This window comes from Parasteatoda tepidariorum, chromosome 7 (genome assembly GCF_982258835.1).
Source record: "Parasteatoda tepidariorum strain Cologne lab strain chromosome 7, Ptep-v5.0, whole genome shotgun sequence".
NCBI lineage: Eukaryota > Metazoa > Arthropoda > Arachnida > Araneae > Theridiidae > Parasteatoda > Parasteatoda tepidariorum.
Window position 1 is genome coordinate 84843163 of NC_141761.1, and position 15028 is coordinate 84858190.

Genomic DNA, 15028 nt, shown 5'->3' on the forward strand with positions numbered 1-15028 from the left:
AACATTATGCATTAGTAAGCGTAAACCCGAAAATTGGGTCGGCTGTTCAACGACGGTTATAAAATAAAATTTAATGAAACGTATATTTTTTTCCTGTTTCTTCTGTTTAAAAGTAACACAATAAGAGTTTAAATATAGAATTTATAGAAAGAAAAAGAAAACAATCATATATAAGAGATACTTACTCCCGTTAGTTTGGCAAGTCCGTGGACAAGGCAAAGAATGTACAGGAGAACGTACAGGCTGTGCGTGGTCCAAAAATAGCTGTATGCCTTCTCTCTGATCTTAGGATGTGCAAATATGAAGATAATGCACACTATGGCAAATAACAGTACTCCTGTAATACCTAAAAATAGCAAGTACGATTCATTATCTAATAATTTCAACTCCTATAATCCAAATTGTTTAAATTAATAAATAAAAATACAATGAATTTGGCGTAATTATTATAACAAAATGCACAAATTATATTTGGATAAGATTTAATAGCTAAGAGAGTTTCGAAAATTTTTCCAAGCAAAATTAGTTACAAATCCGAAGTGTTAAGCATAGGTTATTGTATTTTAAGTTTTTAAGAAATACAAAACTTTAAGTTCAGCTTACATAGCTTCTCAAAAGGTTCGACGTAAATTTGTTTAGAAAATATAATACGGTTAAAAGAGAAGTCTTCACAGATTTTTCTTGAAGGTATGAAATTGTAAAGGATGAAAAAAGTTTAAATAAAAGGGGATAATAGTTTCATTTGTGGGCCGTAAAAGACAAATAGGTAGGTATTAAACTTATGCAGCTAATTTTCTTAGTTAGATTAATTTTTATTGTGCAATTATCAGAAATTATTGATTAGAGGGTTAATTCATAAAAATGTTTTAATTGATAATAAATAGTGATCCGAACTTCACGCAAAGTTTATATACTATATGCAAGAGAAAATGAAGTTTAGCAAACTGAACGTCATCATATAAATCTGTTTACCAATATTTATTTAGCTATTTTGAAATTGTCTTCCTTATTAATCTAAATTCTTCAAATTGGAATAAAATGTAATAATTAATTAAAAAAGATAAATAAAAATTGTAATATTTTTTTTTACCTGTTACGGTTTTAAATAACCAGAAAGCAATTGTCGGCTTGAAATCAGACCTATAAAGTAAATTTAAAAATAAAGTAGCTGACATCATTTGTTTAAACTATTTATTGAAACAACTAATGCACTTACTCAAATTGCATTTCTTGTGTTAAACACCTGAGATGATCCAGAGGCTGTGTGGACACGTGGTAAAAATTTATATAATGCCCCACACTATGGACAACTAGAACAGAAACCGTTTCATTTGAGATAAATAAAAATATTATTTCTTTATTAAATATGCAGGATGTCCCAAAATGCCAAGTACTAACTTGGATGGGAGGTAGAAAACATCATGAGAAGCCATTATTACATAGGAAAGCATGGAAGGAAATCGATTGGTGGCGCTGTAAGCGAGTAGATTGGATTGGGCTTGGATTGGACGCACAATTGGAGTAGGCCTGGTGGTCCCATTGCTTGGCCTCCCAGATCACTTAATTTATGTCCCCTTGATTTTTTTTCATCTGGGGTGCCATGAAGAGCATTGTGTATGACACTCTCGAAAATTCTGAAATGGACCTGGTGGAATGAATCTCCATCACTGTTGCTACGATCAGTGAAATGCCTGGTATCTCCGAAAATATTCGGCAATCCATGTCGAGTAGGTGCCATTCGTGCATCCAAGCCAATTGGCTCAATTTCGAACACCTTTTGCTGTGGTACTTGTAAGTCGTGAGTGTGACGTTTTCATCCATGATTTCCTATGTAATTATGGCTTCTAATCATGTTCTGTACCCCCCTTCCAAATCTGTACACGGCATTTTGGGACATATTGTATGACAAACATGTACGTTAATTCTGAGTAAAAAGTTTACAGAACCAACAAAAATGATTTTTTAAGTGTTATACTCTAAATATCAGTTCAAATACTATTTTCATTGGGCAATCATTTCACAGTAAAGGAAAAATATGAAAATCTAGAAATGCACAACAAGGTAAAATAAGATTTCAAGTTAAGATTAGTTACAAGATTGCCTGGTTGGTTGAGCGCTTGGCCTATGTCCAAATGGTAGTGGGTTTGATCCCCACAGGCCTAAGACTAGTAAATGGTGACCTGTGCGTGTTTAATCTGTCGGGTCACATAGTCCTCCATGTTTTCATAACAAAAAACTCTGGCGTTACGGAATTGGAGATTGATCGTTCTCTGGTTCAGGTCAAAACTACGATCTGTGGATGTATGAATGGGTCTGCCCTACGGGTTGGGAGGCGTGTGAGGTTAAAGTCGTATTTTTGGCCATAGATTCCACCACTAAAAAACAAGAAATGTGACTTTTGCCATAAATTCACTTGGTTTCACCAAGCAGGCTTGCTGATATTGGCAAGTGGCATTGAAAACAACAACAACAAATTATTATAAATTCAATAAATTGAATGTCTTCTTATGAAATTGATTTATATATTTTATTTGCATTTTGCTGCAAAACAATCTTAGATATTTTTGAATAGCTACTAAAATGTAATTATAAGCAAAACTTTTGAAGGATTTTCAAATCTTATTTCTATTTTTATTATTTGGTCAATGATTAGTTTAATTTTATATCTAGATTATTAGGAAACTAAAAATTTTGTTCGATTCAAGAGATAAAAAATTAATAATAATAATAATTTTTGAGTTACTTTGATCGGCAATAAATAAATAAATAAAAGTAATAATACAAATCCCAAATAAATAAATAAAGCAATAAAAATGGTTGGAAAACAACATAAACGCCGGATTGTTTGTGATTTCAACGTTAATCTAATGAAGATTATCTTATGTTGTTGTTATTGTCGTATGCCATTAAGGCAAGAGAAGCGAGCTTCTTGTTTTTCAGTGGCGCCATCTATAGCCAAAATTCGACTTCTGTCTCATACATGCGTCACAGTCCGTTTATAGAGCGGGCCCATTCCTTCATCCACAGATCGTAATTTTAACTTGAAGCAAAGAATGATCAATCTCCAATTCCGTCCCTCCAGAAGTATGATTTATTGTGGGAACCTGGATGATTTCTTGACCTGACAGATTTAACGTGCACCAGTTACCATTTACTATAAACGGAGTCTTCGGCGGCAGGAATCGAACTCACGACCTCTTTAGCCATGGGCCTAACTTTCTGCTAACCAGGCTATCCCGGCCCAAAACTATCTTAAACTCCTTGTAATTAAACTGGTCTCTCAAGGTCACATTTGCTGCTTTCGTTGCCTTGGTAACTAAACGTATTTGTGATACCATAGTAACAGAGAGGGGAAAAGTGGGGAAATCGTCCTTGAAACCTCTATTTCATTTATAAAGACTATAATAAATTTCAATAGTTTTTTTCTTCTTTCTTTTAAAGATGCTATGAATCAAAAAAAGTAAATTATGAATTTCAGTCACAGTGAAATAGTTACATATTACAGTTAAACTGATTATCGATGATCTGCTTCGGAGGAAGCAAATTGAGGAAGCTTCAACCTTCACTAGAGTGTAGTTCTGGCTTAGAAGAAGTTAAGAAGATCATTGTTGATAAAGTTGACTTACTCGTGAAAAAGAGAGCCGTTAGGGCTACTATCTTGTGAAACTGGACGTGGGAATCGAGTGGTATGAACTGTTGCAGAGAAGTCTCTCTAATTTTGGTGATGAGATTCCGACACATAGTCAACAGGAGGATAGAATAACAGAAGGAAAGGGAAGCAGCTGAACCACGTGTGAAAGCTATGCCGGCACCCATTACGTGACGAAGATCCATATGCTCTGCAAAGTACGTATAGTCTGCAAAAAAAATTGAGGTTTATTATTTTTTTGTTAAAAAAAACTGTTCATCATTTGTAATCACTCCTGAAAATTGCTGTATTTTAAATAAGATTGCCTTAATTTAAAATCTACAGTTCCATTTATCTCAAACCGAGCTATATATTTTTTAAGCAATTTAAAAATATTTTTTAAACCAATGTATGTAACATACAGTACGATTATTTTCGAATTTAACTTTTGTTCTGTTATTGAAAAATTAAGGCTATTTTTCGAAGTCTCCATCGTAATACGAAATTATGCTTTTTTGCGAATAATATGCCGTGCAACTGTTACTTATGGCAGTCAGGTCAAGTTTAACTTATCTAAAGCCATCGCTGTCTACGCTTATTTTGAAAATAGGTGCAAAACGTCATGTCATTATGGAGAAAAACCACAGTTCAGTGAAAATGAAAAGCGTTTGTGGTCTAATTTTTCAATACTTGCGAAAACTGAGAATAAGGCAGAGACTTTGAAATTTTTTATCTAGGTGGAAAAATAACAAATTGGCGATTTTTTTCATAAAAATTGATAGCTTTTAAAAAATTTAAGTTATTTGTCTGTTCTAAAAGACCAGATAATTTTTCATGGCACGATTATATATATATACAGTTTAAAATCCTCGCATTGCTTCAAGTGAAAGGCACTTAAACTATGACTTTTTTTTATTTTCTTTCGGGACAGAGCTTCGAAAAACAGCATTAATGATTTAACTTTTGACATTACACAAGTTATATACGACAATGCTTTCAATAGTTTACATCTTTTACTTTTCTGCTTTGAGCGCAACTTATAGCTAAATAACCGAATGAAAATAAATATTAATAAATTGTACTCTCTGTTTTCTGTGTAAATTCCTTATTTATTTAAAATTGATTCATTTGTTCAGTAATTTACTCTTTCACTAATATTCGAATTCACACATTTCACTGTTTACCTGTTTTCACTAATTCAGCATCAATTAGCATATAACTAATTCATAACAATGAGTAATTTGCATAAATAATTTCAATTTCTCAACTTTTTTGATTAATTTCTTTATTGCTTTCTTCATACTAAAAGTGTTTATAACGACTGATTACTCATAGATATGTTGGGTCGAATCACAATCACTTTCCCTTATTCACTAATAGTTACATCCCCTGATTAACTAATAGTTTCCTGAACTCCCCCCCCCCTTATTTTATTCTAAGAATGTTGTTTCCTAAAACCATGAAATTTTCATAGCGACAATTATCATTACGACAATTTTTAAATAAATAGCGATAGCTTATGTGCACAACTCTTTTCTTCAGGGTAACACCAGCTTGTAAACACAAAAATATAATTTTAAAAAATTGTTGGTCTTTTCTTAATATTATTTTTCGTATGACGTTTTTATTCAACTAAATCTTATTCCTTTATATATTATTTGCAATCAATAAACTTTTACGTGTCCAAAGTGGTTCATCCGAGTTAAATCGTGATTGAGAAAATTAGAGATAACCGTAAAAAACGTTTCACTTGGAAGTTGTTAAGATTAACTCATTAAAGTTGTAAAGATTCTAAATCATGTCTCATGTGCACTGTACGCTATTATACGGGTATATATAGTCGTAGAGTCAGATTCTGTTTTTATACTTTTTCACTAGATGGCAGCACTGAAACTTATAAAAATTAGGTTTCATTATTTTACAGTTAGGAGCAAAGCACCTCGAAATACCAAAAAATTCGGTCATTTTCCTCCAAAAAGCAAAATATAAATTTCCTTAAAATCACGAGATATTAAAAAACTAAATTTTTATTTTTTGTATCCCAAGTTATTTTTCTTTTGACTTTTACTTGCACTAGATGGCAGCTCTGAAATGAAACATAGTTTTATTTCCATGTCAAAAAGTGAAGCTAATGGAATTCTAATAATAATAATGATGGCAATAAAAATAAATAAAAACAAATCGTATTTAAATAAAATAATGCAATATAATAAAATAAAAAAAGTAATATTAATAAAAGAAATCTTTGAAAGCAATGCTTAAAGGTAGTTTTTAGAGTAAATGTGGTAAAAAAGGGTATTGTCAATCTCGTATTGAGAGATTAAAGTGTAAAAAAACACATTAAAAAAATTACCTAATGGAGTAATTTTTGTAATAAATATATTGTTCTGAAGAGTATCCTGTTGAATATTTAAGGATCAGAATGAAAATGAAAATAAAAAAAAATATCATTAAAAATGTTTTGAAATTTTTATTATTAGTAGTACTTAATATAAATTGACATTTTTTTTAAAATTTTATAAATTAGCATACCAGTTATAAGCAAGTGAAGCAAATTTAGTGAAAATACCTGATTGATAGCAATAATAATTGCACATGGCAGTTTAAAGAAAGCTTCTAGCTCTTTTTTTTAGAAAAAAAAAAATTCCAATTAATTTCTTGGGTAAAATACAGGCAGTACTTAGTATAAAGAATGAATGTGCATACATTTTTCTATCATCTTTTTATAATTGGATTACAAAATATTTCATAAAACATCTTTATAATAAATGTTCTAATGTCATTCATATAGTTAAACAATATGTTTTGCTAACTTTATCAATATTCCTCAATAATTAACAGTTTTCGAAACTGTTATAAAGAATAATAATATTATTACACAATAAAAAAATAAAATATTACTAAGAATAATAATATAATTACTTAAGAATGTTAATGATAATAATTGACTTATAGTTACAAGAAATGACAAGGTGGAAAAATGCGATGTTAAATTTCGCTCTCTGCAATTTCAGACAGTAAAACACATATTTAGTTAAAAATAATAAAGTGGTAACCACAAGGCGGTAACTAAGTTCTAAAAATATATCATATCATAATGATTTATTTGACCTAAAAACTATTAAATTTTGTAGTATTTATTTTCTGAAATTATGTTTACTATAAAGAATGTGAATTGCTTTTTGTATGAAGTTGGTGATGATGAACAATTAAAAATATTGTTTATTCAAAAGGTAAATAATATTTTTTATTTTATTATTAAAAAATGTCTCCCTGCTTTAAAGGCAGCATTTTATACTATAGAAGAATAAAATATAAAAAGTCCTTCAATAATTGTTGACGATTCAAATTACATTTATATTGCGTGGTATATGGTATCATGATTAACAATTGCCACCTAAAATATAGAGCAGCTAAAAAAGATATCTTTCATATATTTGTTTCGTATTTTCGTACAATGATGTAATTTTTTCTCTAAGCAACTTCTGTTTATCAACTTTTACAACGTGATAAACAAAGGTATTGAGATTAAAGCACACTTGTGCGATTTGGAGGAGGAAATACAATTTTTGATTTCTTTTAAAATTGAATTTAGTTAAATTTAAATCATATTTATTTTTTCTTAACGAAACATATCCTCTTTTGTATTTTCATAACCTTGTCAAAATGTCCGAAAAAAGTTTTTGTAATAAATAGAAAATAATAAAATAATAAAATAAATAAAAAATAATAAATAAATAAATGAAAATAAATAAAAGAAAATAAATAAATAAAAATACATAAATGAAAATACATAAATGAAAATAAATAAATAAAAATAAATAAATGAAAATAGATGAATGAAAATGAATAAATGAAAATAAATAAATGAAAATAAATAAAAATGAATAATAAAAAATAAATAAAAATGAATAATAAAAAATAAATAAAAATGACTAAGTAAATGAAATCAAATAAATTAAAAAAATTCGCCGAAAGAGCATAGAAAATATTTTTTATCAACTGCTGAAACAAATCGTTTATAGGTTATTTTTATTCATTTAATTAGGACGTCTGCCTTCATTTCAATGGTGAAAAACGAACAATTCATTAAATCGGAATTAATTAGACTATTAGAATTATATTTTTTTTCTTCGCTTATAGATAAATTTTATACAAACTAATTTTTTCCTTTATTATTTTCCCCGCTATTTGAGAAAAATAGATGAAACAAAATCGGAAGCACACTCTCTAACCATTTCCTCCATTTACAAAAAGCACTTACTTTCTTAGTGAAAATAATACTTAAAAAAATGTATTGTATATATTGAATACTTACATATGAATCTTTCTAAGAAAAGGACGATGTTAATGACATAGAACACGAAAAGGTAGAAAATATGTTGGCGATATTCTTCGAGAAAAGTTGCGATGTGGTTGTATTTTTGACGCCAATAATTCTTCCTTTCTTCGGGATGGTGATTTATTTGAAAACTTGTCATTCTGAAAAGTAAATTAGTTTAAAATTCAAAAACAATATTAAAAAATAGAATCATTAACTCTTTAACGAGGAAAATTACGCTTAATCGCTCCTTGTTTTTGCCTTTACAACTATAATAATACGAGTACTGTTCAATTGACGGAATATGATTTGAAATGGCTATTCTGGCCTGTGCTGATGCAACTAAAAAATATCTCTATAATATTTAAATTAAACGTTTAATAGAAATTAAAATGCTGCGATGTCTTTTGAATAAATTTATCGTGAACATTCTTAAGAAACTTATATCGTCGTTAAGCTGAACCACATTTACGATACAAATATTACTAAAATTAGATTATTTGAATTCAAAAATTCACCTCTGAAGGATTCAGCTTAACATATTACAGTTGCAGGATGCTTGAATGAAAAAAATTTTTTTTCTTCATATAATCAGATGAAAATAATTTCCCGAGACCAAATAAATTGAAAAAGTATTTGAATTGAAACATTTATTTGAATTTTTTTCCAAATGTATAGATTAACAAAGTGAATTTCGATATAAAAATATAATTAAGATTACCTTGGTTTGTCGAAGCTTTTAATTATACTAAAAAATGATAAGAAATCTAAGAAATTTGAATTAATTAACCTTTTAGATACTTTTATAATATATAAATATCTTATTGAATTTAATGGATTTCGTTACAGAATGTGAAGAAGCGCATCTTAAAAATATCCTACGATATAGAAAGGGTACTAAAACTTGAGATTTATATTTTTTGAGTTAAAAATAACTTTTAATTAAAAATAACTCAAATTTAATCTTAATTTAGTTATTTTTAAAAAATGCATTATCACATTTATAAGTTTTCTTTTTTCAAAGGTACTCAAAGAAAAAGCTAAGCTTTTCTCTTTAAATATAAATTAGCATTTTGGGCCATTATATAAATCTGGGTCACAACAGCCAAGATATGAAGCCAAGACTTCGCTTGAAGAAATTTGATATACTATATAATAAATCAAACTGAGCTGTATATTACTAATCAACTCAACATTATTATGATAAAATTCAATTCAGTTGAAAAGTATTGTATATTTAATACTTAAATTTTTTAAATATATTTATGATACATAGAGAAAAATTCGGGAATTGTTTTTACCTTGCCACATTTGTTGAAGTGTCTAAAAAGTTTTGTTTTGCTCCTGTAACAGAAAGAATGACATTAGTAATAAAGGAAGTAAGTGATAGAATTAAGGATCTATATTTATATTTCAAATTAAACAGTTTTTTAAATGACTAACTCTTAGAATAAAACAAGCGGTACATTTTCACAGAAAAACTTTCTTACTGGCTTTAAATAATTCAATTTATCATATTGTTTCGTTTTGCCTCAGATTAATTAATTAGACATGAGGTGTTTTTGGAGTACGAGTTTTTTTCAAACGTCAATGGTACTTTTGGAAATTAAAGTTTACTGTAGAGAAAAAATTAGTGAAGACGATATTTTAAGTAACGATATCAAGCCGAGAAACGTACTTTATCCTATTAAAAAATACGCCATACATTTGGATATTTGCCCCTCAAAATATAGGGGATAGTCGTAATTTGAAAAATATAGTCTCATTAGTTTTTGAGAAATGTAATTTCAATAATAAAAATTTTTAAATCTTAATTTCTCAGGAATTATTCGATCGATTTCACTCAAAATTTGCATTGTGCTTCGTAAAATTACATTCTTTATAATAATGTAAAAAACTACATACCTTACAATACAGATTCTTTGACTATTATTAAATAAAATAAAATAAATTGAAATATTTACTAAAAAATATTTTTTGCATGAAATTAACTTTGGATAAATGAATGTTATAATTGTTTTCAAACATGTTTTAATTCGCTTAAAAACTTCTCGAGATATTGCGAATTAAGTAAAAAATAAAATTAATATGAAGGGATCAAAACTACCTGGACTATATTTCTCAGATTATGGCTACCTCTTACATTTTGGAGGTCAGAAACCCGGATATTTCGTAAGAAAGTTATGCTTATTTCAAAGGAAGTACGTTTGAGAGTTACGTCTGATTTCGTAACTTAAACTATCATCTGCACCAATTAATTAGCAGTTTTGAGATACCCCCCCCCCTGAACCAGTCAGTCCTAGAACTTGAAAATCCGATCATTGGATCCAAAGTTCTTCAGGGTGATCCATTTTTTGCTCCCTGTACATGCTGTTAAAGAGCCATCTATACCAGCCTTGAAAATGTATTCCTTGAAGTGCTTTGAAAGATCGTCTCAGAGCGTGCTAGTGAACACCATGTGAAGAACGCTAATAAAGTGAGCGTTTTATTTTTATAGTCCACGAGAGTGTTTTCATTTTAGTGGAGTGATTCCATACCCAGCGGACCAAACGCATGCCATTAGATATAATAATAATAATAATAAAATTAACATCATAAAAACTATACATAAAATTTTATGTTTAGAGGTATAGCAATAAAATCTTAAGACTCTTTTACGAGAGAATTCACTCTTACATAATAATTTTTAAACTAAAAATTTTTAAAATTCGATTAAACTTATCTGAAACAAGCATTAATTTTGTAATTTAGGTAATTTGGGTCTCTTAAAGATTAATTTATCCTAGTTTTATGAATAAATTTTCATAAATTTTAGGACAGTGTAGAGAATTTATTATGCATAACCCTAAAGAAGTTTCGTGCTTTTAATTTTTTTTTTAAAATTCAACTTTAAAGAGAAGAAAAAATGCATTTACCTTTGCAGTCTAGACCAATGGCGATGAAGTCTCCCTTGAATTCTTTCATGAGAACTTTAAAATCATCGTAGTTGAGTTTCTCCTTTTCATCCAATCCTGCAGTGCTGAACATCCCTTTGATGAGTTCCATTACCTGGTCTTCTCCCAAGGAGTTGGTTTTGGCTATGTCAACCAGGGATCTCAGCATTTTAGTAAGTTCTTGTTTATCAATGACACCGTTTCCATCGTCATCACACATATCAAAGATTACTCGCAGTTTGGCATCCGTTTTTCCTGTAAGTAAAGTTTTTCTTAATGGTAAATACGTGAATTATTTCCTTTCCTTTTTTTTGCATGTAGTCTAGAAATTCGTATGTAAAATAGTCTATCAAGTGAAAGTACTCTGATTTCAATTCCAACTGTTTTGAAGACACTGTCAAAGTTTTTATGTATTCTGTCATTTCCAACTGTCAAAGTTTTTTATGTATTGAATTTTTGTTATAATTTCAAGTATGTCTAGCAGCCATTAAATTACACAATCCTTCGTAAGTATGAGTTTAAGATAATTCAGCGTCATAGGCAGCAGAAGTATTAAAATTATTTCCATCTTTATCATGAGATGTGATAGAAAATTCATCCTAATACTTCATTATGTGCTGTGCTACCTTCTCTCACACCTCTCGAGTGATAATTTGAATATCGTATAATATATATATAAGCTATCTCTCAAATAAGGCAAACTCAGGCTCCTATAATTAGTATGACAGTATGCGGCACCGCAGCACTTTTTATGTTTAAAATTTCTAAAGTCATTTTAGATAGAATAAAAAATAAATGAAAATAATTACTTCGTAACTGAGTTTTTATTCATTCATTATTAAGAAAATTATTAAATTGATTATTAAATTCCTTATTGTTAAATTCATTCATTCATTCATTATTATTAAATTCTTTCATTATTAAAAATCATTATTAAAAAAATACTCAACGTATAAAACTACTCAACTTTACTTAAATTATTACTTAAGACAACCTAACAAAATATAAGCTATAGTATTGTCAAATTGTATAGAAAATATATAGTATTGAAAATTCGACTTAATGGTGTCCCATGAGAGAAATATATATATATATATATATATATATATATATATATATCCGTTGAAACTAAAATAGAAAAACACACTAAATTATTGTTCTAAAGTAAATAATAAGTAACATACCTTAAGGATGGATATAGGTAGATAAGTTTCCAAGTCAACCAGAGACGCTTTTAAAATGTTTTTTCATGGAAACTTATTTGGATAATTTAAAAATTAATGAATAAAATCTCTAAAGTTAAAAATTCTTTGGAAGAAAAAAAGGCATAATTTTAAGTCAATGTTCATTGAATCCAAAAGATAATTTTTCTGAAAAAATAATTGTGTGCTCGTAGATGATTGAAGAAATAAAGAAGAGATTTCAAGAAAATTGGATCAAAATTTACTATGTGAAAATGACTAACGCAGACGAGTTTCCAAAACAACACTGGCTCATTAGGCGCTTCTTTATTGTACAACATGACACCGATTAAATCGGACAACATCTTGACAGTGCAATTAGCAGGAGTATTTTTTCCCCCAGATATCGTTCACAGACACGGCTTAAAATGAAATTCCTACCAACCGTAGTAAAATATGAATTTTCTTTTAACTAATCCATTTTCTTTTAAATAATCAACTTTAACAGTTACTGTGAAGAATTTGTAAAGGAAACTAAAACGATATTCTTTAACAATTTTTCCAATCTATTTTAATCTATATCGTTTTCTTTGTTTTTGCCATGTATATTTATTTAATAATAATTTACGAAATTTCAAAAGAAAACTCATTTAGTATTGCGAAGGGATTTAACATTGCTTAAAACAATTTCAAACATGTTTTATTACTATGGATAATTTTCCTCATTTATCATTTTTAAAATATATTTTTATCCTCACTTATAATGCGAGTTATCTGTTACTAGTTTCCTACAAGACCTTTAAGAAGTCCTTACTGTTTGTTTTTTGCCCAATTTATATTACCTGACTCAATAATTAAACTGAGGAACGATTTTTAACAGATGTTAGATATTTTTGTGTCTGAGATTTCAAATCTGTAATTGATTCCTCGTTCTAAGTTAGTTAATTTTAAATGACATTTTTAGTCTACTTTTTGTTGAAATTTACAAATCTGAAAGTGTTATATATATAATAGGAGGACGCATAAATGTTGCGGCAAAATTCCAGAGAAGTTAGGGCACATAAGCAGGATTGGTTTCCATAGTAATCTATGTCTGGAAGTGTCATCATACGCCGTTGCGGGTGCTTACCTTTTTAAGAACTGTTTGTTCACGTGCTTCGGAACATGTCATAAGGGAACCCCCTGGAGCATACATTCTTATGCAATTTTAATTCTAATAATGTGTCTTAACTCCCCTGGAAGTTTGTCGCAACATTTTCGCGACCTCTTATGCATAACGTTTTTTGACTTATACATTTCGACAAAAATAGATTAAAAATGTCATTGAAAAAAATCCGTAGCTTTAGAGCAAAAATAATTTTTGATTTAAAATCTTCATATCCGAATTAGGCAAGTATTTGTACGAATTGAAAAAAAAAAACGTTTTTCAGTGTTGTATGAAATTTAGTAAACTAGCTTTCAAGCAAGTATTCAATCATAGTGAAGTAATATTTTTGAATTATACTTTAGTATTTTGCATTACACTACAACAAACAAGTAGTTACCCCGAAAACTTTAGTTTTGTGATGTTCGTGCTCTTGACAAATATTTATTTTAAATGACTGATTTTTTTCTCTAAAATAAGAGTTATAAGGAAATAATGTATTGTTTCGAGAAAAAGAAAATCATCCGCAAGAGTTATAAATATTTCGTTCTGTTTTTATTGCTAAATTGAAATATCGGCATGGTTTAAAAATATCAATTGAATTTTTACCTCTTGAAAAGAGATCAACTGTATCAAGAAACTCTTGAAAACTGATTTCTCCATCCTTGTCTTTATCAACGCAGTTGAACATGCGTTTAACAAAAAGTGAGTCTGGTTTCATCCCCAGTGCGTCAGCAAACTCGTTTTTCGATAGTGACGTCCTCATCACCATGATGATGTCACTACCGATGTCTTCCAGTTTACGCCTCTCTCCTGGTTTCAAACCAAACGTCTGTAAAATAACATAAATGTAAGCGTTTCATTAAAAACGTATAAATATATTAGTGCAAGATTTCTTAAACCTTTTCAGTCAGACTTCGAAAATACACTGCATAAAAAGGATACGCGTTTATTACGAAACTATCTTCGTATATGACGAAACCGTTTCCTAGTATATGCTACGAGAGAAAATTTCGTCAAAGTGACAAAATAACTATGGTCACTTTTTCGCGGAAACTAATTTCGCCAAAATTAAAGAAATGTTTCGTCATTCTATTTTTTTTCCAAGAAAAAAGAAGAAAAAAAAAGAAAACTTGTTGTGCCTTATGGATCCAACATTTTTAAATAATCAAATAATCATTTTAACGTGGGAACCATATAGGTAGCACGACACAACCAAAGACACATAGAGAAATTATACACCCTTGTCTGAAGATGGATTCAAACTCCGGATTTTCTTGGTACAAGGTCAACATCTTGACTACCATACAAACCGGTGAACGTAATTCGTAAGTTTATACTCGATTATCTAATCTTTATTCTAGTTAACAGTCTCTCGCAATGCACTACGGTAAAGTTTCGAATTAAGGAAACATTTTCGTCATACATCTGAGAGTTCGTCAGAAATCACGTGCTTTCGTGATGAAATGATTCTCAAAATTAACGAAATACTGCTCAAGGATTGCTGAATGGTCAAAAGTAAGAGTTCTATTTCTGAGAGTGTGAGAAAAATATTAGTTCCTCGGCCCAATGAACCTTTGAAATTTAAAATGCTATACAAAACGAGAGAAAATTGGAATTGTAAATTAAGCGAAATTAGTAGAATAAAAGTTTTTCCCGATTTCAAACATGCTCTACACATTTACGCCCGGTGGCTGAGTGGTAGGGCCTCGCGCTCCCGTGCCACAGGTCCTGGGTTCGATCCTCGGGCCGGGGAAGGTAAATTCAGCCTTTCATCCCTTCAGTGGGTCGATAAATGTGTATCAAGCTTTAATGGGAACT

The 15028-nt window shown here is 29.4% G+C and overlaps 1 protein-coding gene across 3 annotated transcripts in view; it reads right to left on the reverse strand.

The window, feature by feature from the left end:
• Duox (dual oxidase) overlaps positions 1-15028 on the reverse strand; it is a 201744-nt gene that overhangs the window by 12274 nt on the left and 174442 nt on the right. For all 3 annotated transcript variants that reach the window (XM_043045166.3, XM_043045167.3, XM_087168163.1), the window contains exons 18-25: positions 13817-14039; positions 10865-11137; positions 9251-9293; positions 7947-8110; positions 3627-3857; positions 1217-1310; positions 1091-1140; positions 186-346 (exon numbers count right to left, since the gene is read on the reverse strand). In XM_043045166.3, coding sequence (XP_042901100.1) covers positions 186-346; positions 1091-1140; positions 1217-1310; positions 3627-3857; positions 7947-8110; positions 9251-9293; positions 10865-11137; positions 13817-14039 — 1239 coding nt within the window. The remainder of the gene's footprint in view (positions 1-185; positions 347-1090; positions 1141-1216; positions 1311-3626; positions 3858-7946; positions 8111-9250; positions 9294-10864; positions 11138-13816; positions 14040-15028) is intronic.